Genomic DNA, 27,855 nt, shown 5'->3' on the forward strand with positions numbered 1-27,855 from the left:
CTCTAGGATTTTTTTTTAGCAGTGGGGGCAGATCTGTCGGAACCCCCTCCCCCTTCCCCCCAAGTCCCGCGCCAAATGTTTTACGTATTAAACAGAACTGACACTTCGCTGCAACACAAACAAATATATTTATTCACCTGTCTTCACACACAATGAGGCATATTTTCATTTCGTTTTGATTGAACAGTATTTTTCAGGAACTGTAGGTCTACAAAATTAATTTTAGAAGAAATTCTTTGTAGAGAAACCAAAACCCAAAGTAGGCTATAGTATGAAACCATTCATAATGAAACTAATTGCATATTTGCCTCAGTGGCTAAGTTGGCAGCCTTGCTGTGTGCATCTGATTTTTCTTGGCTTTTGGAAAAATAACTCCAAGGCTTGGTTATAGGGGAATTCAGAAAGAGGTGGCCCATTAATGCTGAGTAGCATGCTGCTAGATGGTCCCCCTGTGGCCTGTTATTAACACTAGAATGGCCAGGACGGTCATTTTGACAGTTTTGAAATTTAAAAAGTTTTGCTAAATAAAAAAATACAATCCTGCTGGTACCTGACTTTTCCTAAAAGAGTCTGTATTTTCATTTAAAATAGTTTTTATATACTGTACATTACACAAAAGGCAAAGAAAATACAATCACTTTTACCTATTTTGGCCATACACGGTCAACCCTCGGATTTTCACCGTTTTGATTTTAATCTTTTGCGTGGTTTAAGATGCATCTTGGTTGCTTAGTAATAATCATAGTCTCTGTCAGAAAAACTTAACTAGCGGTCTCGAGTAACAAGTGTGGGCATCACCGATGGGCTGAAGGCAAAGCCGGAGTCGGTAACGTAGGCTGCTACGGCGTGGATGGACTCTGTTCTGAATCAGAAGAAAAGCACCGGGCGCTCACTCTGTACACCATCGCCGGTAGCTGTCTACGTGTTCATATAACTTTATACATGCTACAACTGGCCGGAATCATTGCACACATCCTCTCCAAGGAGTGCACCAGCTGTAAAATGTCCCGGAGGAAGTTCATGCAGAAGGAGAAATCTAACCGTGGCGAACCGCCACTTGCCAATCACCATAGAGGAAACGCTGTGTGTGCCTTGTACCTCCTTAAAGGAGCTTCTTAAGAAGGTGATATTGCATTGTGTTACACAGGACAGCTTTAGAGAAGGTCTCACAACATGGCATGGTGAACATAGCTTTAGGCTGCAGTGATAGATCTCAGCTGTCCCTACAGCATCTGCTGTCCGCTGGCAATTATTACCTACCACAAAAGCCAAAACTGACCGACTGGACACTCGCCACCAGCGGCCCCCATACTCTTCCTCCTGCCTCCCAGCTTCCATTAGCAGCCTTTAGCTGCAGGGGCTACAGGGTTTGCCAATGTCTGTATTTGCATTTCAGTGCTGGTAAACTGACTTCATTGCCACTGTGTGTCAGTAGTGTCAGAGCCCCCTTTGACCTGCCTTTCATCTACAGTGTGCATCTTCCCTTGGGGAATAACAGCAGGGTAGCCTGTTGCCATATTCTGTTTAGCAAAACCCTTCCATACGCCATCTTTCTCACTCCAGACCTATTCTCTTTATCAAGATAGATTGTCCTGGTTCAGCTGTGGCTGCCAGCTGTAACAGAGGCACTCAGATGGATGCTAGCCACTTGAGGAGTTGCCGTGCTCTACAATAGAACATCTGCCTTACACAGCTGGTAGTGCTGTTCTTGTGTAATGAGACACAGCAGTGGAATAAAACACATTTGCAAAGGCAGGAGGGTATAAAAGATAGAGCAGTGGTGCAGGTGCTTAAATATGGCATCCTCCTGGAGTTGCATCATTCAGCCCTTCCAATCCCTATTGTAATAGTGTGCACATTGTTCCGTTTGCACAGCTTTTTAATGCTGTGCAGGATAGTTTGTCTCAAGCACCCATGAGCATGTGTTCCCATGTGTGACTAGTTTAAACAAATAAGCGAAAAGTTTCATTTTTAAGTTGTTTTTAATATATTGGCAATATTCATTTACAGGGTGATGAAGAGCACAGATTTATACCCATTTATTAATGTCACATCCAAGGGCCATTAGAATATCAAATGCCACAACAGAAAATGCATCAAATCTTTAACACCAACTAGGGATGCAAATTATCGATTAATTAATTAATCATTAGTTGACTGACTTTATCGATCAATTAACGATTAACTGATACGCGGCTTTTTTCCTGAGAATGTAAATTTCTCACGGTATCAATAGTGTCTTTAACATAAAAAGCAAAATATTGCTTATATACTGAATAAAAATGCATGTTATATTGCTCAGTTGATGTTTTATTGTACCAGTTGGGATACGGTACAGAAAGGGAATTTATGTAGTTTAACAAAATAAATTATGCACAGCCTGGTTGAGTTTGTCAGCTAAATTATCAGCTGTATGTCTCTCTAACGTGAGAAGCACTGCTGACTTTACCTGCCAGTCGTTTCCAATGTAGTGGCAAGTGATTGTTATGTAGCTCTCTGTAGTCAGTGCCGTCCAACAATCCGTCATCAGAGCCACATTAGCCGCGGCTAACTGTGCTTTTAGCTCAGCCTTCTTGTTTTTGTAGCGTGCTTCCAAGTGGGTAGTAATGGTCGCTCGAGAAGGGATATTATATCCTTGCTCCATGTAGTGTAATAACTCCCATCATATATTTTTTTCGATCATGCCGCAAATCCTCTGAGTAATGGCCTCCGCTTTCCTGTGGTCACATACTCGCCTTCCCACCACAGCAGCGATTGTAGGTTGTGAAGGCGACAGACTTCCTCCGTTCAACACGGCTGCATGCAAGTTATGAAGTTGGTATCTTAGCGAACTCGTAGAGCTGCTGAACTTAAACGTAGTACCGCAGAGTTTACATTGGGCGTCTTTGTCATCATTAATTAATTTGAAAAGCTCCCACACTCCGCTCCGTTTTGACCACCTCAAGTTTGTGTGGGGTCTCTTGCCGCCCGCGAGAATCTCGTGTTACGTTCAATTAGGCCTACGTCCTGTGGAAAACTGTCTTAGATTGCAATGTTCAGTTAGCCGACAATTAATTTAATTTAATCAAGTAAATTCTTAACGACAATTAATCAATAGTCGATTAACTGTTTACATCCCTAACACAAACTCTTAGTATCTCACTTGCATTCTTCAGACATTAAGGTCTCATTAATATCGCTGCATTAGTCTCACACATTTCCCACTCAGGAGATTATCTCTTACAGCTACTTTAAATATATCAGGAATTAAATGATGAAAAATACAAAATAATAAAATGAATGAAAAAATCTGCTCAGTTTGGCTTGAATTTAAGATTATTAGTTGTTTATTAAGTTGTGAGCAAGACAACCAGCAAACGCACTCACAGAGGGAAAAGTTTTATAATAAAATCCGGTACACTCCCATGTTTGTTTTATGGGTATCAGCTGGTTGCTGTTTATTATGCTGTATTTACTGTTAATGCCACATATGCTATTTTAGTTTGTTCATGTGTTTAGATGCTCTGGATCATGAGGTAAAGTGCTAGTTGCTAACTTTCATAAAAATAGATTTGTGTCATATCTGGCACTATATCTTTACAGTGGTATATGAATCAGATAATTTGTGAAAGAATCACGTTCCTCTGCCCTCTCCAGGTGCTCCTAATGGCATAACAACCAATCGGAGCCGAGAAGTCTTTAGTCTAACACAGTGTCAATGACTGCTTGTGAACTGCGGTCAAACTGTAAAAGTAGGCAGCGCTGATCAAATATGAATCATAATTCTTTTACTGAATTGTCTATTTCTTGCCTCATTTGTTTTTAGGTCGGAAAAATAATCAATTGTTAGATGCATCGCGATTCTCTCTAGAACGATTTGATGTTCGATTCTGATATGTTAATAATCTTTTTTTATTCAATTTTATTTATAGTATCAAATCATAACAACCGTTATCTCAAGACACTTTACAGATAGAGTAGGTCTAGACCACACTCTATAATAAATGTTTAGATTTTTATTTAAAAGTTACTGTCTCCAGACAAGTACAAATCAGAAAACAGAGTGACTGAAAGAGGATGGGATAATGGACAACAACTTGGAGTTTAGGCAAGAGTGCAGACAAAAAAACACAAAGTCCAAAAGGAAAAATAAATTAAATGTTGTGTATATATACACATGATCTAGTAAGACGTACATAAAATAATGAGGCAAAACACATATAGGCTGTTCATCTACTTAATCACATTACATCTGACCACCTCATGTTTCATATTCTAAGAAGCCAATTCTCCACCTTTAAACGACTGACTGAGCCTCTGACATGGAAGATTACTGTGAGAGAAGGGGACTTTCACAAGCATGTAAAAGGCTTAATAATAATAATAATAATACATTTATTTATAAAGCGCTTTCAAGTCAAAGTGCTGTACAGAACATAGAAAATGCAGTTTAAAAACAGTTCCAATGACTAAAATATAACACACACTCTCAGAAAAACATTAGATTAAAAATTAGGTCTCATACACAACAGTAAACAGATGGGTCTTTAGCTTTGCTTTAAAAACCTCAACAGAACAAGCCTGCCTGATGTTCAGAGGTAAGCTGTTCCACAATGTTGGTGCGCGGAAGGAAAAAGCCCGTTCCCCAATTGTCTTCTTTTTAACCCTTGGGACACTCAGAAGACCCGTCCCCTGAGAACGCAGGGCTCGAGCAGGCACATAGGGTTTCACTAGGTCATTGAGATACAACGTTGCGCTGCCATTTAATATTTTATAAATTATCAGCAACACCTTAAAGTCTGCTCTGGCATGAACAGGGAGCCAATGGAGAGAAACTAACACTGGTGTAATATGTTCATATCTGGAGGCTCCAGTCAGAACACGAGCTGCAGCATTCTGAACCAACTGCAGACTCCGCAGACTTTTCTTTGGCAGACCCGACAGAAGCACATTACAATAATCTAGCCTGGATGACACAAAGGCATGAATGAGGACCTCAGCGTCCTTAAACGACAGTATTGATCTTATCTTTGAGATGTTTCTGAGATGGAAAAAAGCAACTCTGGTCACCTCCTTAATATGTAAACCAAAAGAAAGTGTCTGATCAAAGAGCACACCAAGATTCTTAACTTGGTGTCTACGATTGATTACACAATCATCGAGAGACAAAGTAAAGTGATCATAAAGATGACCTAGTTTTGCTGGTCCAATAACCATCATTTCGGTCTTGGCAGAATTAAGCAACAAAAATTTGTTGATAACCACCTCTTAACAGCTGCAAGACAGGCCTCAAGTTTAGCTGTGTTAGACTCGCTTCCTACATCTAGTGGCATATACAGCTGCATGTCGTCAGCATAACAATGAAAAGCAATCCCAAAAGAACGGAAAATCTGACCCAATGGGGATAGGTAAAGTGAAAAAAGCAATGGACCCAGTACAGAGCCTTGGGGAACCCCGTGGTTAACGGCACAGGACTCGAAAATATGTTGTCATATAAAACACATTGAAATCTTTCTGACAGGTAGGATCTTAACCACTCTAGAACTTGTCCTGAGATACCAAAGAATTTCTCAAGTCTATCCAGTAATATACAGTGGTCAACCGTGTCGAAAAGCAGCGCTAAGATCTAACAGCAAGAAAACGCTTTGTTGACCCCGAATCTATAGACAGTAGCAAGTCATTCACCACTTTTGTAAGTGCTGTTTCTGTGGAATGATTTACCGGAAAGCCGATTGAAATGGCTCAAATAGCTTATTTAGTGACAAATAATTTAAGAGCTGATTTGAGACCACTTTCTCAAACACTTTTGACAGAAAAGCCAAATTTGAGACAGGTCTATAGTTGGTCATGGAGTCTACATCCAAACTAGGCTTCTTTAGTAGGGGTTTAACCACAGCAGTTTTGAAGCAAGCTGGAAAGACTCCAGTGAGGAGGGAAGAGTTTAAGATCATTGAAACATAAGGTCCTAATGTAGGCCATAGCTCTTTGACAACCCAAGAAGGCAGAGGGTCAAGTGAGCAGGTTGTACACCGTGCTACCGTTACAACCTTACTCAAAGAAGCCAAGGAAATTGGTTCAAATTGAGAAAAGCCTTGTCCTGTGCAGATAGACAAATCAAAAACACACTCTGCATTGTCACTGTAAGACTGGGGTATTTTGGCTCTAATGTCCTCTACCCTTTCATTAAAATACAATAAGAAATCATGTGCAGATAGGTCAGTACCACTAACTGCATGAACACGCTGTGAGAGTCGAGAAACAGTGTCAAATAACAGTCTGGGATTATGCCTATTATTTAAAATCAAATTAGAATAGTAGGCTGCTTTTGCAGCTGACATCCTAGATTGGTAGTTGGTCAGACTGTCTTTCCATGCATGATAAAACACTTCAAGCCTTGAGTGACGCCACTGACGTTCAATTTTTCTGCAGCTCTTTCTAAGCATTTGTAAATCATCATTTAACCAAGGGGTATGGTTCTTTATAAGACACCTCCGGGTCTTTACTGGAGCCACAGAGTCAAGAAGGCCCGAAGAACACTGTTAAAATTAGATGTAAGGAGGTCAACTGAAAGAGCCTGATTAAATACTGGATCGACCACATCCGGCAAACCCATAGCTAGATCATGTAAAGCTCTTGTGCTGATATGACGAGATGACCTTATTGTCCTTGTTTCTTTCCCAAGGATGAGTGAATTTGGAATTAAAATTTCAAATGAAATTATTGAGTGATCTAAAACAGGTAACACAGAAATTTCATTTACAGATACAGACAACCCATAACCTAACACTAGATCAAGTGTATGTCCGTGCTGATGTGTTGATCCAGTCACAAATTGTGTGAGATTAAAAGACTCAATAATATTTAAAAAGTCTTTAACCAGAGGCTTGTCAATACAACAAATGTGAATGTTAAAATCACCAACAATCAAAATCCTTTCATATTGCAGAAAAAAGCTGGATAAAAAGTCTGCAAATTCAGAAATAAATTTATCATGATATTTGGGTGGACGATAGATAACAGCAACCAAAACAAGAGAGGGATTATTCAAGGTGAAAAGCTGCAGTTCAAAACTAGTGAAGACAGGGAGGTTTAGCAACTGTTTGCATTTAAAACGGTCCTTAAAAAGTGAGGCCACCCCACCTCCTCTGCCTGTCAGTCGAGGAGAACTGAAGAAACTGGAATCAGGAGGACAGAGTTCCACCAGGGCGCTAATTCACCGACATGCAACCACGTCTCTGTTAAAAACATTACATCCAATTCATGGGAGTCATAAAAGTCTCGGAGGATAAACGTCTTATTGGACAGTGACCGAGCGTTAAGGAGAGCCATTTGGACTTTCCCTACCTCAACACCCGATGAAGTTTTACAATCCAGGTAACATAAGTTATCCAGACAAGCACCTCCCTTCCACGCATCCTTTGTGACCAGCAGGGCTGCAACAGCTGATCGAGCTCAGGAGACACCGGGTAAACAGGAAGAATCCACCGCTGTCGGCACGCAAAATCCAATTTACATCTGACATACACAGCATGATCCCTGTTCGTCATCCTCTCACGGTTTTAATCTTCACATGTATGCCCGAAGCGTGTACCGCGTGCACGCCCGTGTCTCCCTGCGGGTCCTTTTTCGGGGTAGGAAAACTGGCTTCGGCGAAACAGTTCCTCCGGTACTGAAGCCAGAAACGGAGGAAGCCTCGATTTCTGTTGTTGACCATACTCATGAGGAATCCTCCGAACAAAGTTACATATGTCATAAAGTGCCTGGCGCTCGTACACCAACAGCGATTGGGTATTTACAACAAGCAAAGACGCCACTATAAACACAATAAACAACTGAGAGAGAAAAGACACAGGGACAGAGAGATGGCGTGCCATGACACCCGGCGCCATCTTCAATCTGTTAACCTGTTAATAAGCATGGAATGACTACAAAACAAAAACCTCCGTAGACAAAACATTTCATTAAAACTTGTATGTGACAAATATGTCAAAATCTAAGCTTTGTCCAGCTGCTTTGTCTAGGAAGTGATTAGCATTCTGAGTAGCAAACTCAGATTTATATTTATATATTTTTAAATCGCACATGAAAATGTATATAAACAAATTGTTACATCGAGATGCATCCATAATCGGTTTAGAATCGAATCGTTGGCCTCTGAATCGGAATTGACTCGTGAGGTGCCAAGAGATTCCCACCCCTTGTATATAGTGAAAGTTTAGGCAAATATGACAAGTGTTTTATTAAAGTTACCTACTGAACCTTTAAATTTGAAAAAGAAGTGTCTGTCTTAAATGGAGATTCATTGACCAAATGAAGTATGAATTAACTATTGACTGAGGCAATGGGAAACTATCAAACTGTTGGTGATTTGGAACATACTGTAGAGCTTTTTTATGGTTTTGGTTTTGTCAGTAGTTTCTTCAGTATCTTCATAGCCATAGAGGGTCTATTGTGGATTGAAGGATTTCTCTTGACCCCCTGTCAGCGTGTGCCACCTTTTGTAGTTTTGAAAAGTGGATGCTAAGGATAAGGTACGAGTTCACAAGGAATGGAAAGCCTGACATTTGGCTTTGATCCCCCTCCGATCGCCTCCACCACTCTGTCTACTTTAATACTTCCAGACATCTCTCTTATTGTTGCTTGCAGTCAATAAACACATTTGATTACGTTGAAACCCATCCTTTATCGCAAAACCAGGGAAGTGAGAACACGTTTAATTGCTTTGCAAAAGGGGAACACAACTGATTAATATCAACTCATACTGGGTAAAGAAAAACAAGCCATGAAATGAGCACTTTATTTATTTGTACAACAGAATCGGAGTTCTGTGTTTTAAGTGTCATCTATTCATCTGTATGTGTTTGACAGGACAGCTCCAGCTGCCTTGAGAGGAAATGAATTTGCCTGGAATACCTAGGCCATAAAAAGTTGAATGGATACATAAATAAACTCAGCCAGACATAATCTCATTGTAATCAGGAAATAAACATATTCATCATCTTAGTTAAGGGCAAATGGGGAAATTTGTCAGCAGTTTTCACTCTCACTCCACAAAGAGGCATACATTGTTAGATGTAATTTACTTGATGTCAAAAGCACTCCTGTGCAAATCCAGCATCTCATTTTTTTTTTAAAACATGTAATGACATAGTTATGCACTACTAGAAATTGATTAGTTAATTTATATCCAAAATAAGATAGCTACAGTTGCATCTCAATGACCTTCGGCTGCTTAACACGACACATTGCTCAATTTCTGCTCTGTCTGATGAATGAGGTCAGGGTTGTATAGGCGTATAGCCTCTAGTCCTGATAGGCTCATTAACCAATCACACATCCTTGTTACACAAGCACTGGCAACTCTGGAAATGCTCTGCTTCATTACTACCAAGACTAAGATTCACCAGTGTGTGTTTTTTTTACAATAAATTAATTCCCTTGAAACTCCAATGAAAATCAAGTTTTTAAATTTGTTAACATGTCCATGTGGTGTTTTTTATATGCTACAAGACCACGCAGTCAGCGCCATAGCGTAGCATTTCCGCTTTGGAACTGCAGTGTACCAATGACAGTGAACCAATGACAATGAAAACCTATGTCACATACCTAAGGAACCATCGTCAATATGCCATAATATTAGCATAGGGCGAATAAATATATATAAAATATATTAGTGATGCACCGATGTGAAAATTGTGGCCGATACCGATAACCGATATTAATATTGCTGTTATGGCCGATACCGATATTTACCGATGTCGATATCTCTGAATACAACACATTTTTTATGATAATCAAATAAGGAACTATTTTCCAAAAGGCATTTTTTTTACTTTTGTGATTTATTTTCAGAAATCACTGATATTGAGCACTTTTACCTGTGTGCAAAATATGACTGTCATCAGATTTTCAGAAGAAAAAATAAATATTTATATAAAAATACATTTTTAAAAGGATACAAGTGTGTCCTGAATTCACACTATGAATAAGCCAACCCTGAGTATTCACAATAAACATCTAACTCACTTGAGACCAAGTCACTGTATTCTGTGAACATTGTACAACAGTTCAAAACTTTAAAGTACAGTAGTAGGCCTTAAATGGCCAAAGCCAAAAGTATTGAAAGACGTAAAATGTGAAAATGGAGCCAGAACAAACTGGACTGAACAGACACTGGCTTTTGCAGTCTGAACTGGAAGTACAGTAACTGCCAAGTACTTAAAGGTAAGGCCTAACCCTTGAAATTATAGAAATTGGTGCTTTCTAGGCCGAGATAAGCCAGAAAATGTGTTTTTTGCTCATATGGATGAAAGACACCAAATCCCAGAATGCACTTGCTTCACTGCTTAGACTCTACTCCCAAGCCACATCCACCTACAGACCGACAGTGAGGCAGCATTCAACTCAACCCAAATGTGTTTTATTGTCATTTCAATGAATTTCAATATATGAAACAACATTTCACCGTGGCTGTAATGGTTACACATTTAAAATATATAAAAAAGACATACGAAACAGGTGTTTACAGTCAACCAAGCGCTAATGCTAGTATGCATTAGCTGAACTTTACTTGTGTGTGCAATAGCTAAATGTAGCAGATTATAAACACAGTTGTAAATTTGCGTGAAATGTAGAACGGTCGGCATTTACTAGTCACAAACTTCCCCAGCAGTTAGCATTTAGTTGGATACAAGCAGCTAATTTCTGCACAAGTCCGTGTTAACAAAATCTCCACTCTTACCCGGCGACATGTTTCCACAACAAGAAAAACACAGTAGTCTCTGAACTCGCGATGGAATTTTCGTTTAAGTTGGATGTACTCCAGTTTGTTGTCTAATGAGCAGACACTTGCAACCAGGATTGATGGAACAGGTGGCTGGCTAGCGTTAGCTTTCCACCTAGCTAGGTCCAGCCCCCGTTTGCGTTTCACCGCTGAGAATGTCCCCCCATGACCGCGGCTGCAGCCCACTCCGGCCGCCGCTGCTGCCCGCTGGTCAAACTAACCTGTACGGCGGGCCGCAGCAACCGAACAGCAACCTCTTATTTCCGAACATTCATCTCTCCCCCGCCCACCGAGAGCCGGTGGTCTACTAAAGTTTCCAGTGTCCCACTCGGTCCCACTTCGCCGCAGATTCCGTCTGCAAAAACCAACATCCCCGCCCACACTTCTTCTTCTTCTTCTGATTTCAGCAGTATAGACGCTGTTAAGCGTATTACTGCCTCACACACTCACATCTAAGCCTACACACGTCAAATACACAGGAATGATTCACATTGGCCCTATTCATCGGCCCTATTTTGACATCGGAACGATACCGATGTGTAAAAAAAAATGACCATATCGGCCGATATTATATCGGCGGCCGATATATCGTGCACCACTAAAATGTACATACATAACAATGTAAACTACTGTAACATTGTATTATTGTATGTTTCACAACCACTTACGCTGTGTCAGCCACTGCCAGTTACAAGCTAACAAGTTAACAAACAGCATAAACAAATAAAAGAGGCTAACTACACTTAACTTTCTAATATGTCTACTATATGGTGCTACATGGTGCACAACAGACTTATCTGAGTCTGGGTCTGAGTAGGGCTAAAACATGTATGGCTGAATCTCTCCTGTGTTTCCTAAACAGCAAGTCATCTTTATGCGCACTGCTCGACCTAGCGCAGAGGGTTGAGCAGTGCCCTGCCTGGTGGGCAGGGCACGAGGCCAGATCCATAATTTCTCAATAAGGGAGAAATACTTTTATATGAAACCATGTTAAACCAAAATGAATCCTAGCAGAGTGTCTTTTACATACTTTAAGACGTGTCTGAAATTGTATTTGAAAACACCATTTACTGGCGTTGTTTACACTGTTTTTATTTTGAAAACCAACTTAGGTTATAAATCCAGCACCATTCAGAAATGGGAGGTTGCTCTTTTAATAGTCTATATCCTCGACGTTCCACTTCCGGGATTGCTCCTTTGCCGACCGAAATTCTGCCGGATTTCACTCATTTAGGCTGGATATCCGTTGCTTTGGGCTTCCTTTGTGTTGGCATTTTTTCAATTTATGAGGACCATGGTTAACCTTTTCTCAGATCTCTGCAAGATAAATCCAGACAGCTAGCTAGACTATTCGTGATTGTGAACTATCTGTGATTTGTAGCTAGCCACACATAGCTTGGATTGAAGGGACAGTCATAGATAACAAAACCCCTAATCTTCACAAAAATTCATTAACTTGAAATTGGACACTGTTGTTAGCTTTATAAGACCTTAAGAGATGTGTTGTATAAGTGGCGTGACAAAATTCAAACTGTAAATATAGCTAGTTATGCTGACAGCCAGCCAAGATTAACTGGAACTGTTGTAAGAGATTGCTGGTGTAACAAGCTCGCTGACCGCGGTATCACTCTCACACACGGGCCATTTAGCTAGCAGGAAGAGGGGAGCTACAGGCCCTGGAGCTCTGTCAGAGCACCAGCGTTTGGTCCATTAACCCCAAAACGGTGACTTTGCGCGGGTATGGAGTGCTGTGGGCTGCAAGCCGTAACGGAGCTCAATCGAGCTCAGAGCAGGCCGGGGTATGTAAAGGAAGGCAGGCCGTGCAGCGAGGCAGCAACACAGGCAGCACCGGCAGCTGAACTCCGACACAGTCTTACCAAATTTGCAATAAGCCATCAATTTTCGTAAAACGTCCCATATTTGAGCTTTATATAGTTGATTTCTCGCTTAAAAAAGTCTCAGAAGTGAATTTAATAACGTAATAGCCCGACAAACAATGTATAACTTTGCAATGAGACCTGCTGTTGAGTCTCCCATGTGTTTCTATGTAGTTTGCTCAAACGCAAGCGCGTAGCTCATTCTGAATATTCATGAGCATACCATATTTGGAAGAAAAGCTCTTGTTCCAAATAGAGCCATATTCACAGGGTAGTGAAGGGCCTAATAAAATAGCATTCGGGCAATTTTCAGCCCAACCAATGTTACATACCCCATTAGGAGACCTTAAGGAACAGTGTAAAATACCCTATATAATCATTCTATCACCCCTTTAAACTAAGAAGCTACTTCTTCCTGCTTCTTGCAGTGCAGACGCTTTGCTGCTTGCTCCTGCCTCTGCTTGCATATTTCTGCTGATAATCTTGCTTTTCCTCTGTGAAAAACTGTGAGCAGTGGCTCTTGGATACTTATAAATCACTGGACTATACATTTTTTGTAGACATAGTAGGCTATTGCCATATTTCAACATTTTTGTTGAATTATGGTAGAGTGTGGCCTACCAATAGCTCAAGCCTGTCCTACACTGACTGGAAATGTGGTACTTAGCTAAAGCTAATTAGCAGCAAGATGCCACCCTTCTCCGTGGATGACTACTACAAACTACTTCAGAAGATTGCAGTTCTGGAAACCAAAAATGGTGGTGGTGGCGCAGTGGATATGACACATGCCTTTGGTGTGGGAGATCACGGTTCACTTCCCACTGTGATACATTAACCAATGTGTGCAAGACTGAGCAAGACACTTAACCCATTGTTGCTCCATAGACGTGCAACCTCTGACATATATAGCAATTGTAAGTCACTTTGGATAAAAGCGTCAGCTAAATGACATGTAATGTAATGTAAAATTCACCGGTTAGAAGTAAACGTGGAAGTGAACGAACCATGTGGGAATGACACCACTTTACCATGGACCCAAAACAATGGACAAAAGCATGCTAACACACGGCTAATTAGCACCAACAAGACTACAAAGAAACAGGAGGGCTGTGGAACGGGGAATAAATCAACAAGTGGCAGTCCTCCCTGGAACTCTTTTGGTGCAAAGCCTAAGAGTAAATCATTTTCCAGGGAAATGGGAGGACGACTAACGGGCAGGGCACAGCGCCCTGAGATTTGTGATATGAACGGCTGGCCTGCATTATCATCCAGGCAGAGCGCCTCTTCAATCCCTGTACTCAGTAGGACACAGCCGTGGACAGCTGCAAAAGGGAGAATTAGCAACAAAATGCCTCCCCAACAACCGAGTGTGCAACTGGATTTGCTCCATTGCTGCAGGACCCTGGACCTTCATCTGATGACCTGGATTGCGTCTCATCGTCACACAGCAGGGTGAGGACTGAGCAATTCAAAAAGTAAAAAGCTACAGGGAAAGCTAACGACAAGAGGGCCTCAAACTCTGATTGTGGGTGACTCTGCTGTAAAATATGTAAAAAGCAGTAAAAACACTCTGTTTTCCCAAAGACATGGTGTCTGACTTGGCCCAAAGAATCCCTGATATCGTGGCAGCACGCCCAACTGCGAAGAGCATTATACTGCATATAGAGTCACATGATGTTGTAAAGCAACAGTCTGAATTGCAGAAACTGGACTTTATGGATCTGCTGAACACTGTCAGCTCCCTAAACGCGGAGGTGTTTATCAGTGGCCCTCTACCAGCAGACTGTTGGCACTAAACACTTGGCTTTCAACTGCATGTACTGTCCATTCTCTGCAGTTCATTGACAATTTTAACTTTTTCTGGGACCGCAGACATCTTTTTAAAGCAGATGGACTTTTCCTTAACAAGCCAGGAGTAAAGCTGTTCACCTCTAACCTACTTTACTTTCTGCGCCACACATCTGCTCCCTCGGCCAAGGACACGAGACAAGAATCTAAACAAGAGGAAGACATAACCAAGTGCGGCAGTGGTCCATCACAGCCCCCACCTGCTGGTATATGCTGGAACCAAATTTACCCCCCTTCCTTCTCCCATCATTTGGCCCCGGCATCAAACTGCCCGCGTTTTGACTCAGTCACTGAAAGTAAAATGCCAGGCACCTCTGCTCCCTCAAGGACGGCAGCTAACTCCTTCTCCCCAAAATATAAGTATGTTTGTGTACAAAATGCAGCAAGATTTACCTGATATGTGCCTGGTCCAGGCTGCACGCCTAGTGGCACTCATGACTCTTTCCAGGACAAGCCCGGGCCTTGTGTATTAAATTCTTCCTCAATTTATGTTGTGATAGGTAATAGAAAAAGAATGGTGAAGTAAGAAGAAGAACTTAACTGCAAACTTAGCAAATTTAGCATCCATTCCTCGTCAGCCACAGCCTGCCCCAAAAAAAAATGAGACAGATAATTATTTTAACACACTAACACTAGCCTTACTAAACGTCAGGTCTTTGGCAGGAACATCATTTTTAATAAATTATATTATTATTATTATTATTATTATTATTATTAAGCACAATCTTGATTTTATGTTTTTAACTGAAACCTGGTAATAATAGTGCTGCTGTTCTCATCAGTCAGCTCCCCCTAACTTCAGTTTTATGAGTGAGAATAGAGTGAATAAGAAAGGAGGTGGAGTCGCCATTTTGTTTAATGACTCATTCCAATGTACGCAAATATCTTATGGAAACCAAAATAAGTTTCCATAGTTATGTGGACGACACACAAATTGACATAACCTTATCGCCAGGGGACTATAGTCCAATACAAATACTGACTAAGTGCATCGAACAAATTAACGACTGGATTTGCCAGAACTTTCTTAAAATAAATGAAGAAAAAAATGAGGTGGTTGTGTTTGGAGCAAAAGAGGAACGATTAAAAGTCAAGTCAAAGTTTATTTATACAGCACTATTTATACAGACAAGCTGACCAATGTGCTTTACAGAGCAATAGAATATCACACGACAGACAAAACAAGAAAAATTTAAGAACAAATTAAACTATTAAAAGCAATTGAATAGAAGTGTGTTTTCAAGAGTGACTTGAAAACTGACAAGTCAGAAGCAGAGCGAATATGAAAGGGCAAGCTATTCCATAGTGTCGGGCCAGCAATGGCAAAGGCACGATAACCTCTGTGTTTTAACCTGTACGTGGTATGGATAAAAGGCAGCGCTCAGCTTCAAACGACCGACAAAAGCCAGAAATCTTGGTGTAGTCATGGACTCAGGCCTGAATTTCAACAGCCACATTAAGACAATTACAAAGTCAGCCTATTATCACCTTAAGAATAAATCAAGGGTTAAAGGACTTATGTCTCAGCAGGATTTGGAAAAACTTGTCCATGCTTTTATCTTCAGTAGACTTGACTACTGTAACAGTGTCTTTACAGGTCTCCCTAAAAAATCTGTCAGACAACTGCAGCTGATTCAGAATGCTGCTGCTCGAGTCCTCCCTAAGACCAAGAAAGTGGATCACATCAATCCAGTTCTGAAGTCTGTACACTGGCTTCCAGTGCCTCAAAGAATTGATTTCAAAATACTTTTGCTGGTTTATAAATCACTCAACGGTTTAGGGCCAAAATACATTTCTGATCTGCCGCTACACTGTGAACCCCCTAGACCACTCAGGTCGTCTGGGACAGGACTGCTGTCCCAGTTTTTATGCACCACATATCTGCAACAAACTCCCAGAAAACTGCAAGTCTGCCGCAACTCTCAGTTCTTTTTAAATCAAGGCTGAAGAACTTTCTTTTTGATGTTGCCTTTCTTTAAATAATTGTTCATTTCTTATACTGAAGTTGCATTGTAGAAACTGTATGACAATCTATATAAGCATATAAAGAGAATTAAAAAGTAAGACCGGTTCTGGGAACGGCAAGGATTACCAGACCCTCCTCCTCTGCACCGCGATGGAGGAAGGTCTGGCAAAGCGAGACTACTCTTTTAATGACCAGAATTGTATTTACAAGTGGTGCTAAAGAAATTACAAGCACATATAATTAATCCATTAGACTATTGTTCGCGGAAGCCTTTAGAAACAATATTGAAATATTGACCCTGATCTTCCAGTTTTCTTTTCATGCTTGCCAGGTCACAATAGGTTGGTTCCGGCTTTTAAATTAACTTAATAATCATCCTCTCCCTTAATAAGAAATGACATGCAGGAAGCAGTAATTGGCCATTTTGAGCTTCACAGATTGCTCTCTGTAGATTTGCATCTGCTCCCTGATGCTTTATGGCTTCAAGCAGTCGCATCCTGAGCATCACCGCAACCAATGACCACTATCTCTGGGGTATTAGAATTCATAGATTGTCTTTTAATTATCATCAAAGTGTGGTGTGCTGAGAGCCCATTGAACTTGCCTATGATAATCAGGTATTTGCGTAACAGATCCACTAAAAACAATGATAGCAATGAAGCATTCATAATGTATTGGGTTACAGGACTGATGAAATTACAGTCTGATGAGATGACATAAAATAAATGGTGTGTAGATGGGAGTAGCAAGGAATCAAATGGGAACTCTTTTGAATGAACTTCTTTTTCTATTTACTCAGATCGAACAAGCTGAAATATTGGATTACATAGTGTTGACATAAAGCAGTGCCAGTGTTTCTGTTATGACAGCAATTAATCACATCAAATTATTATGGCTTTTCTGAAAATGTGTGTGTAACAAATGTTAATGCCTGTCAAAGCCACTGAGCAAACATAATTTCTTCATCATGTAAGCTACTGTAACAAAGACATTCCATTCTGTTTTTTAGTATTTAAAGTGCTCATATTATGCTCATTTTCAGGTTCATAATTGCATTTACAGGTTGTACCAGAATAGGTTTATGTGGTTTAATTTTCAGAAAACACCATATATTTGTTGTACTGCACATTGCTGCAGCTCCTCTTTTCACCCTGTGTTGAGCTCTCTGTTTTAGCTACGGAGTGAGGCATCACACTTCTGTTCTATCTTTGTTGGGAGTCATACATGCGCAGTAAGTACTGCTAGCTAGTCAGTTGCAGAGTATGAGGGAGTGCCACGCTAGCAGCTAGGCGAGCATTATAACGTGTGTTACAAAGTGACACGCGTTCGTCACGGAAGTAAAGGCTGTACATAAATAATTCCACGGAAGCTGCGAGAAAAAAAGTGGGAATTAAGTCAGCTAAAGTTGGTTCCCTGATGTCCATGAGCACATCTCATATGCATTCTATCCTTTTTGGATAAAAGCTGCATATAAGCCATTAACGATGGGGCTCTGCAACAATAAATGTGAGACTGTGATTCTACTGTCAGATACAGTCACAACATTGTATAATTTTTACATGAGCAGTTATATGATGGGAGTGTTTCCACTTCTCTTCAGCCTTAGTCTTAGTATCTAGTTACTGACTTGAAGAAAAAAAATGACAATGGTAAATGCATGGGTCCAGTTAGCTAGAAATACTAAGACATGGGTTGAGCTATCTTCATACATTTCATAAATACATAGCAGTCCCTCTGAATAATCATAGAATTAATTGTTTTTGTCATTATACAAAATGATAAAACAGCACAGTTAAATTATTTACCCAAATATACATTATATCCTATCATAGCGCTATTATGCATACAACAGCTGAAGTACATCGACGTTCAATAATTATTTTCAGAAAGTTTGTTCGTGCCACAGGTTTTCTATTTTAGGTACACATACATTCTTCTCTCAGAGGTATCAGTTTCACAGTGAGCACCTGGTTCAATGTCAAACAGTGTTTCCAGTAATTACTCTGTGCCTGGGGACATATCAAATATTAAAACAAACTTTAGAGAATGGGAGAATGTTTGTCATGGCCTGCTACAAATTAACGGTGCTCTGCCAAAACATTAGGGGGCAACTAAGGATACCATACACAAAAGGGAGAAAACTCAAACCGTGTGGAAAATATTTATGGTACCTGCTATTTCTCTAAAAAAGCTCTTCAAGTTGCTTTGATTAAAATGTGCAATGGTGTACTCAGCAATGTCTAAAAAAGATGATTACATATCAAGAGGATATTGAAAGAAATTAAAGATGGGATTGTGAATGAATGAGTCGTAAAAGCCATGTCCCTGGTCACTTGGCAAGTCATCAGTTCTTGGTCACTTTGCACATGCATAAGGTGTGGGTGAAACTGGATGACAGACCCAGATCAGGCTCACCACAGTTGAATCATATCTCTCATGCCCATTTGGCAGCACACAAAAGTGCTTAGTTCTTCAGTGTGCCACGTGCGTTTCTGCATGCATGAATATTGGTATGATATCAGAGGGTGGAAAAACGTGAGGGGACAGCTCTAAAACGTATGTCTATGTTTAACCCTGTCTCCTAGAAATTACTTTCCCATACAATTAAACTGCGTGCTCAATTATGTTTCGAAGGAAATGTATTTTGTCCTGTTTTTTTCTGATGGATGAAAAATGCATTTCTAATCAAAGTTCACATAAGGACGGTGGGTGGGTCAAACAAACTGTTCATGTCCTGCATAAAACCAAAAGTCATTCTTGATCATCCTGCATTATTCCACCCATGCTACATAGACATTTATTGAAGGAAAGGAAATGAGCTTTTACCACAACCTTGAACTATTTATTTCTCCACATCTCATCAGCCCTCAAGGTCCCCAGTGGCAATGAGCTACAGGAATCAATGTTTTTTGCCAAATGAAAAGTTTTAAGCATGGAAACTATTACCCTTACTGGCACTAAGTGGCTTTGAAAGACTGCCACTATGATTCCTCTAAAGGCAGTTTCCTCCTCAAGTGGACAGCCATGTAATTTAAGAGCAGCCTAATGCAGCCTTGATGCCACCTCATTAGGTAAAGCTCCTTTTGACGGAATGCTTTAGTCCTACGTCTCAATTCACTGACAAACTTTGTTCCAAGTCACATAATATTTGTTAAGTACTGTCGATAAAAATATTTAATGAGATTAAGGAGTTGTCTGTTAATGGATATTTGAAAGGGCTATGGAGATGTTGAAAATACAATGTAGTAGATTAAAATATTGGAAAAAAACTTTACTATTTCACACAAAGTACTGAATTTGTATGTCAAACAAAGTACACAAAAACAGCATCCAAAATTAGGGAGTTTATATATACATTTTTTTTTTCCTTTTTTACAAAACTACAGTGACCAGAGAGAAGACTAAAGGTTTGCTGCTAACTTAACAAGGAAGGTAATGTTACCTAGCATAGCATTTTGAATTATGCATCAATCAAAATAATCATACTGTGCTATCAAACTTGTGTTTTGGGGTCTTCATGTCACGGATAGACAAGGCTTGGACCCAAATGCAGAGTTTGAAGTTTATTAATGAAGAGAAAATCCAAAAACAAAGCAGGGCAAAAACAAAACAAAAAAAACGTACAAACAAGCAGGCCAAGAAGCGAGGAATGAGCAGGCGCACACACAGTACACCACTCGAAAAACTCAGAGCAATACCTGACACCACAGAACAGCAACACATACAGCACACGGAACGAAACGTAATGATCCCACAAGACACAAAGGAAACACAGAGACTAAATGGACAGGGTAATGAGGAAACAAGGGACAGGTGACACTAGGGCTGGGGAACAGGTGAAACCCATCAGACAATCACAAGAGCGGGAAAAGCAAAAGACAGGAAATAAAACCAAACCAAAAGACTAGGGAGAAAAGACAAGACTTCAAAATAAAACAGGAAATGGGAAAACCAACAAAAAAACATGAAACCAACTAAACAAAGAACCTTGACACAGGGACTAGACGTGACACTTCATGGCTATAAAGCCCTTTATAGCATTGTACGGACAAATACCATGATAAAGAGCTTGATAACGACACAGCGAGTAGTGTAACTAACATAAGCTAGCTGTGAGATAGGAAAGCGTTGCTGCGAAGCTAACCTGCAGAGAGGACAAAACTCACATCTGACCTATTGGTTCTGTGAAACATAGCAAAACTAATGGTACCCACCTGGCAAGCAGTAACAGAGAAACCTCTGCATCTGTCTTCATGTCTTTCAACTCTTAGAGGTCTCTCCAGCGTTGGAAAGCCTAACTGAACAAGGCTCTTCGCCCTTGCCCTATCATAGCCCATCTTTCTTTGTTCTTCTGACCATCTCCTTCTTTGCTGTTTCTCGACCAGCTTTCCTTCTTGACAATGCACTGTGGAGTTCAGCATGTTAGCATCTGTCAGATTTACCTTCCCTCTAGCTCTCACTGCCTTTCTATACATCAATGGCACTTCCCCTGTCTGTGCACGAGCATTAATGCCCCCTGTTGCTGATTAGCTGCAATAGTGTGGTGTGGCTCGGTCCGAACCACTTTGTTTTTTTGCAATTTACAGAGCCAGGGCTGTATATGAATAGGATTTTTTTCAGTGTGCACACAGAACTGGCAGCTAGCGTGCCGTGAGGAGATATTTGCTAAATTTAAAAAAAAAACTCTATTGGATTACAATTGCTGACTGCACCTTTTAAGGCAAGGTGCTAAAAAAAGTCAAAACTACACCACACTATGCACTCAACAAAAAGAGATGTAGGACTTATGAGGGCAGACTGCGGTAAGACCATATAACCTTTTCTGGGCATTGCAGGTGACCGATTTGCTAAAGGGCATTATTGACTTTAGTTTGTGTAAAGTTAGCTTTGTGGTGTAGATGCAGTTTTCTGCCATTTACAGTTTTTTCCTCTTTGCCAGTTACAGCCAGAGCTCCTATACCATGCCGCTCTATTAAAGCAGTTCACATGTAACTATTTAATTTAGTTTAAAATACTGTGTAGAACAAGGTAGATTATGTTGTGAGTATGGCTCCACTGTTTGTAAACAGATTGTTCAAAGTTGCCCGCGTTTCTGTTTGTCTGTGTCCGTTAGACTTGTGCGTCTATAGGGACAAAGAGCCCAAAGGCTCCTTGACCAGAAAACCTCACACACACAGGAAAATAAAAGAGAAAATACAGGGAGAGGGCAGGGTTCTACTAGGGCTGTTGGAAGGAATTCAGAAAGTCGTTTATAATTTGCATAGTTCAAAAATGAATACTATTCGAATGCTGAAATTATTTAAGTGTTTTTTTTTTTTATTATTATGTTGACTAATGTTTGCTAATCTCCCTCTTCTTGCCTTGGCCTACCCGCATGTACAAACAAAATGCTTTAGTCATGTCACGTCTGAACAATAAATTAGCGGGAGTGAGAAACACAAGGCTTGTGAGGTCTCAAGATCACGGAACTAACGTTAGATTAGTACAGGGGGGTGACAGGCTGTGGCTGGAAATCAGAAGAAGGATGGAAAATAGTTTTAACATGACTTTAAAATCGACATCCACCGAGCCCAAATGCTTATGTTATCATTATGTAGCTCGTTCTTGTTTCCTAACTGTGTCGCAAGTTATAGGAGCTTAGCTGGGTGCTTCATGGAGACAGCTAAAGTTAATGTTAGCTGCCCTACAGCTGTCAGAGTAGCTTTGACTTCATATATTACCTTCTAATAGCTGTCTTCTCAGTAATGTGACGATCTTCAAGAAACGGGTGGCTTATTATTTAAAATAGTAGTGACATCCATGTTGGCTAAGTTATCAATGCCGTTAGCATCTTGGCTAACACTATTGTTACTTAGTTTACGACAAATCGTTTCCGCTTTCTAACCTGATGTCATTGTGCTAATGTAGTACCGTTAGCCTTTACAACAGAGCTGCTTCACTCGCTTGTTAGATAATGTTTCATCACAGAGTTCTCTGTTGATTTGTGTTTGTCGCGGTGTGCTCGTGGTGGAAAATGAATGTTAACAAAGTGGCGTGTCGGAAATGCAACGCGCCATGACTTAAGTCCCCTTCAAGGCCAGGCTGATGTTGGAAGTCCCTCTAGTGGACAGAACGTGTAACAACAACCACATGCTTATAGTGGAATTGACAATGTAGTGTAGTAAATATTAATAACAGGCTACATTTGAGCATGAAATATTTGAATATTATTTACAAAAAGAAGCTGCTACAAAAAAAAGCAGACCATTGGCTGTAAAAAAAAAAAAAAAAAAAAAAAAAAAAAAAACATGCACAACGTGCCATGCTTTATCCTGGAAATGTACTTCCGTTGATCCAGACTAAGTCAATCACAGCTGTCAATCATGACGTTTCACAGAAACCATCTTTGGGAAAAATGTATTTGACAATTACTTTGATTTTTTTGTTCGGCCGATGTCCCATCTGCTCACATGGACGGGGCGGGATTTATGACCCATACTGCAGCCAGGGATCGAGATGTTTGGGCTTTACTTACAACCCCCAATACAGACACCACCACACACTTCTTGTGGGTCATAGGGGGGTTACTTTTATACTTGTCGATACATTGTTTTTTGTGGAAAACACTGCATATCATACCTTCTAAGATGTAAGATAATTTAGGATTGCCAGCATGTATTCTACAGTCTTGAGAAGATCTATTGTTACATAGTTTATTGTATTTTAGCTGAAGAACAGCAGAACGTTCACATATAGAGAGTGCAGGCTTTGCTGTAAGAAATGTGGTATCAGGGTTATACAGGCTAAAAACAAAACTTTTACAAACCGAAGAAGTGAGTGCTCTTGCTGTAAAATCAATACTTGAAATTACTTCTGATTTCTTAGAGACGGGGACGATATGGGAAAGTCTCCAAGACCTCGGCACAGTGTAACTATCTAACAAATGCTGAGAAATTACAAATTGTGGCTTATCCCAGTTGTGGTACCTACTTAGACTGTAGTTGTAGCACTGCGTAACCTTAACAATATAGTGGTAAAGCTACTGTATTGATCTGATGAGGTTGGTCTGGTAATCTTGTCCACCTTAAGTATGATAAAAGTGCCTCCCTAAACACAGTTGCCCATTTTATTGGTCAGATTTATTGTTCTTTACATTGATGATTTCACATAGTTTTCTTAATGACCTGTAACATGATTAGTTGTAGTCATGCTTTTGTTTAAATTGCATTCACCTCACTCTGTCACCTTTCTGGTAGTGTTGCCAACTCTTTTCCAATGAAAGTAGCTAGCACCAGCTCCAAAAGTTGGTAAAAGTAGCTAGATGACGTCATTACGCAATCATTTGCATAAAGCTTAGTGGTTGTGACCGCAAGGTAGATAGAAAGAAATAGAAATCTTTAGCCAAATAATCACAAATTCAATACAGGAATTTATTTTACCTTATAATTATTACTTAGGTAGCCTAGATTCTACAAAGGGAGGGAAAAAGATCAATAAAGAATTCTTAAAGAAGACTGGCTTGCCCAGGGCCAGGCCAGCTTAGCGACGTCTTTCTCCCGTTGCGTGCTGCTGTCTCTCGTACCTACTCTGGCCCCGCACCCTGTCCCCCCTCTGTTTTGGAGGCCACAAGAGAGAAATACCTTGCATGCTCGCTGGACAATACTGGCATCTTTTCTACAGAAAGTCGCCAGATTTGTCGCTAGTCGCTTTTTTTTTTTTTTTTTTTTTTTAAGTCGCTAAGGGGGTCTGAGAAGTCGCAAAATCTAGCGACAATGTCGCTAAGTTGGCAACACTGCTTTCTGGAAATGCTGAATTATTCCACACTAAGCATTCACATGCACAAATAATTTGCACAAAAATGTTGATTTGTTAATCGTGGTTAGCTTTCTATAAACTATCAGCCTAGTGCAGTTAGCATTATTAGACAAACGTGTTGGCATGTTTATAACATTGTGATCATTATTGAAATATTAGTTACATGTGTAATTGAGTCAACCACCCTGTTAAACCCACCCCTGGTTCTGACCACTTTAATGTAGAAAAGCAAAATTGTTAAAGAAACTGGTAGATAGGTATAGAAAGATGATTATACAAAACTTTAGGTCCTCTCCTCCAGAGCCTAGTGCGAGAAGTCATTTGAAAGTGACCAAGCCTCCTCAAACAGCGATTTTAGGAGGTCTGTCCACAGGGAGGGAAGGACAGATGGAGGCAAAGATAGACACAGAGTGTTTGAGTGGGAGAGAGCTGACCCTTTATTTTGTCCCTGAGCAGATTTTTAGGGAGGGTATTACAGCAGTAATACCTTGACTTCTATTACACCCAGCCCTAGTCTTGACAGCAGCAATGTTTAAATGAACACTGCATTTGTATAACCCCCCCCTCCACTCCTGCCAGTGAAACAGTCTGCACTATGCACCAAGAGGTGTGCTGCTATTAAAGCTGTTTGGCTTCATGTACTGACTCAAAATGATGATGTGCAACCAAAAAGTCTGAGGCCATTATATCTGAAAATACAAAATATCCAACCGACAAGGTTCTTCCTCCCTAAGCCTGTTGTTACCTCTTCTGACTGATCTTTTAACGTTATGGTCAAATGAAGCTGTATATTTGCAGATTTTGCAACAGTTTGAAAAGTCTGTTTAGATTGTAGTTAAAGAGCCAGTACCTTGTTTGTTGAAACTGTGGACTTTCAATCAAAATTGACCAAAAATACTGCCGCTGCAACATTATGTTTATTCTATTGAACACCTATTTTCCCCTGGCAGTATATGTAATTAAAGGTTGAATTAGCTAATCAGACTAAACAAGGTATTTTGAAATGTCTGTGCTGTGTTTTATATTTCCAATAATTTTTGCCTGCCATCAGTTTTCTTTCCCGAATGACCTTGGATTGTTAAGATTCTCGTGATGTGGGCTTTGAGAATCACTTTAGTTTGAACGTTGTTTAGTTATTGCATTATAATAGCCATTGTTGAAATATATGTGCCTCTGCGGAAAACTTGTTTTGAATTATTGTTTGTTTGTCTGTTTTGTTTGTCTATTGAAACTAATTTTATGAAAATGTTTGTGTACATATTTCAGTGGTCCAGCCATAGACACATTTCTAAATGTAATGTATTGTGCGTATTTTACCAGATAACCAATGCCCTGGCAATAGCAGAGCATGCGACCAGCACCTGGAGGGTATCCCAGAGTTCACATGGAGCATAGTGGCTGCCGGGGACCTGCGGGAGGGAAGGAACGAGAAAAGCGAAAAGAAGGCAGGAAGCCCCCAGGGGTGGGAGGAAGGTAAGAACGAAGGTATCGCTTTCCCCCCATTGCAGGGGAATTTCATTTTACAACAAACTTTCTCAATCTTCGCATACTTTTAAAATGCCCTGCTCATGTTGAACTTCATAAAGAATGCATCAGCCATTACTTTTTGAGTGCCTTTGTCAGTTTTGTCGTGGCAAGCTTTTTTGGTGCTGTGCGGTATGGGGTACCACTCTGTGTCCTTCAAGCTTTCCACTTAATAATGTCAATGCAGACACTTAAACAGGAACTAAAGCAATCACTTTGATAACTTTAAGCCAATTGAAATACCAAAGAAGCAGCATTACATGTTTGCTTAAGTGCTATTGGGATATTACTTTTCATAAAGTTTTCTCAGGTAAAGAGCTGAATATAGTTTACTAAGCCAGTAGTCACATCTTGTAGGCCACTGCCTTCAAATCTTCCATATCCTCCGGCATCATTCATTTTCATACCTTGGAAGATGAGAAAACAGTTTCTGTCATCTTATCTCCTGAGGTGATGGTGAAATGGAGGGAGACAGAAGGGTCTATTTATTTCCTTAAATGTTTTTTCCTATCATGAGCCAGAAGTCTGAGACCAGATGGGTGGAGTGCTGAATGAAATTGGAAAAGTAAAATATATTGACGGGTAAGAGAAAGGAGTTGGTGTGAATGGACTGAAGAAATGATAGCTGTCTCACCTTTATATCTACTTTAAGTTGTAAATGAGGGCATAGGGTGTGTGTGTGTGTGTCTGTCTGTCTGTCTGTCTGTGTGTGTGTGTGTGTGTGTGTGTGTGTGTGTGTGTGTGTGTGTGTGTGTTAGAGGCTTGTGGCGATTAGATCATATATCGACGATTAAAGGAATGAGCGGCGATTGGGTTTTCCTTAGCATTTAAAGCAATTTTAACTAACTTACTATCAGAACTATAATAATCTAGAATCTGCGCCCTGCTGTTTTATTTTCTGGTGGAGCGGTAAGTTTGCCCGCTGAGCCATGTTAATCAGCACGAGTGAATCTTTAACACAGGAGTTTGCCATCCCTTTTCCATGCATCTCACATCTGATTGGCTGTGCTTCTTTTGGACAGTCACCCAACCTCCCTGGCTTTCCGGCTGCTGCGAGGGGGTGGGAGCGCACGCTACATTAGGTCAGCCTGCACCCATTAACGCAACTGGGGGCTAAGATACAGCAGTTAAGGATTGAGTTTCCCTGGTGCGGAGCTTTGCCTCCAGCACAACGAATAAACTACAGTTATTACATAATTATCACATTAGCAGGCAGAGGAACAGCTAAACATTTGATGCGCTGATCAACAGAGAACCGGCGAGTGAGAGAAGCCACCGCTAACTGCTAAACTAAAGTAGCTAACAGTGTGTAAACAACTGTGGGATTGGCGAGAAAGTCGCTAAAAGGAGATCGCTATGAGTTCTTGACTGAACTAGTGGAACTTTAGGTTTAAATGTAAAGTGGATAATTGGCTGCTGTAATGAAGACTATGACCAAAATAACCGTCGAGCTACCGAAGCAATATGCTATCAACACTGAAGCATGTCATCATCACGTCAGCCGAGCAGGAGGCAGGACAGCCGAGCCGGTGTTGTCAGTTTTATTGATGAAAGTGAAAGCCGCTCCGCATATCCATAATATGTTATGAGAAATTACATGTTCAATGTACCCAGACTGGCAATCAGATCGCTTATCACGATCTCTAGTAACCACGATTGGAGTGTGAGTGTGAGAGAGAGAGAGAGAGACAGAGAGACAGACATAGAGAGACATAGAGAGACAGAGAGAGACACAAAGAGAGAGAGAGACACAGAGAGAGAGAGAGACACAGAGAGAGAGAGAACAGGCAGAAAACGAGAGGAAAGAAAGATGACCGGTCAAGAGATGGACCCATCTCTCTTGTCTTCAGACATCAGCATTTCAATTGTTTGTGTCCGTGCATCTGCGCAAGCTTGGCCAGGCTTGGTGTGGGTGTGGGTGTTGGTGTGGGCTCAGCAGCTACGCCATCACAAGCAGGGTTATTACAATTTAAGGTAAAAAAAAATAGCAACAGTTCAAAACCCAGTAGTACAAAAATGACTGATGGTCCCTTGAATTCTATCCTTCATCATGATCTATTAATTAAAGGTGCCCTGCCATACAA

The 27,855-nt window shown here is 40.5% G+C and overlaps 1 protein-coding gene across 1 annotated transcript in view; it reads left to right on the top strand.

Annotated features, from left to right (window-relative positions):
• Nucleotides 1-27,855, top strand: part of alk (ALK receptor tyrosine kinase) — a 250,536-nt gene that overhangs the window by 23,018 nt on the left and 199,663 nt on the right. Inside the window, exon 3 of the mRNA XM_028566318.1 lies at nt 25,568-25,720. Within this exon, the coding sequence (XP_028422119.1) occupies nt 25,568-25,720 (153 nt within the window). The remainder of the gene's footprint in view (nt 1-25,567; nt 25,721-27,855) is intronic.

Source organism: Perca flavescens, chromosome 20, assembly GCF_004354835.1.
Source record: "Perca flavescens isolate YP-PL-M2 chromosome 20, PFLA_1.0, whole genome shotgun sequence".
In the NCBI taxonomy this organism is placed as follows: Eukaryota; Metazoa; Chordata; class Actinopteri; order Perciformes; family Percidae; genus Perca; species Perca flavescens.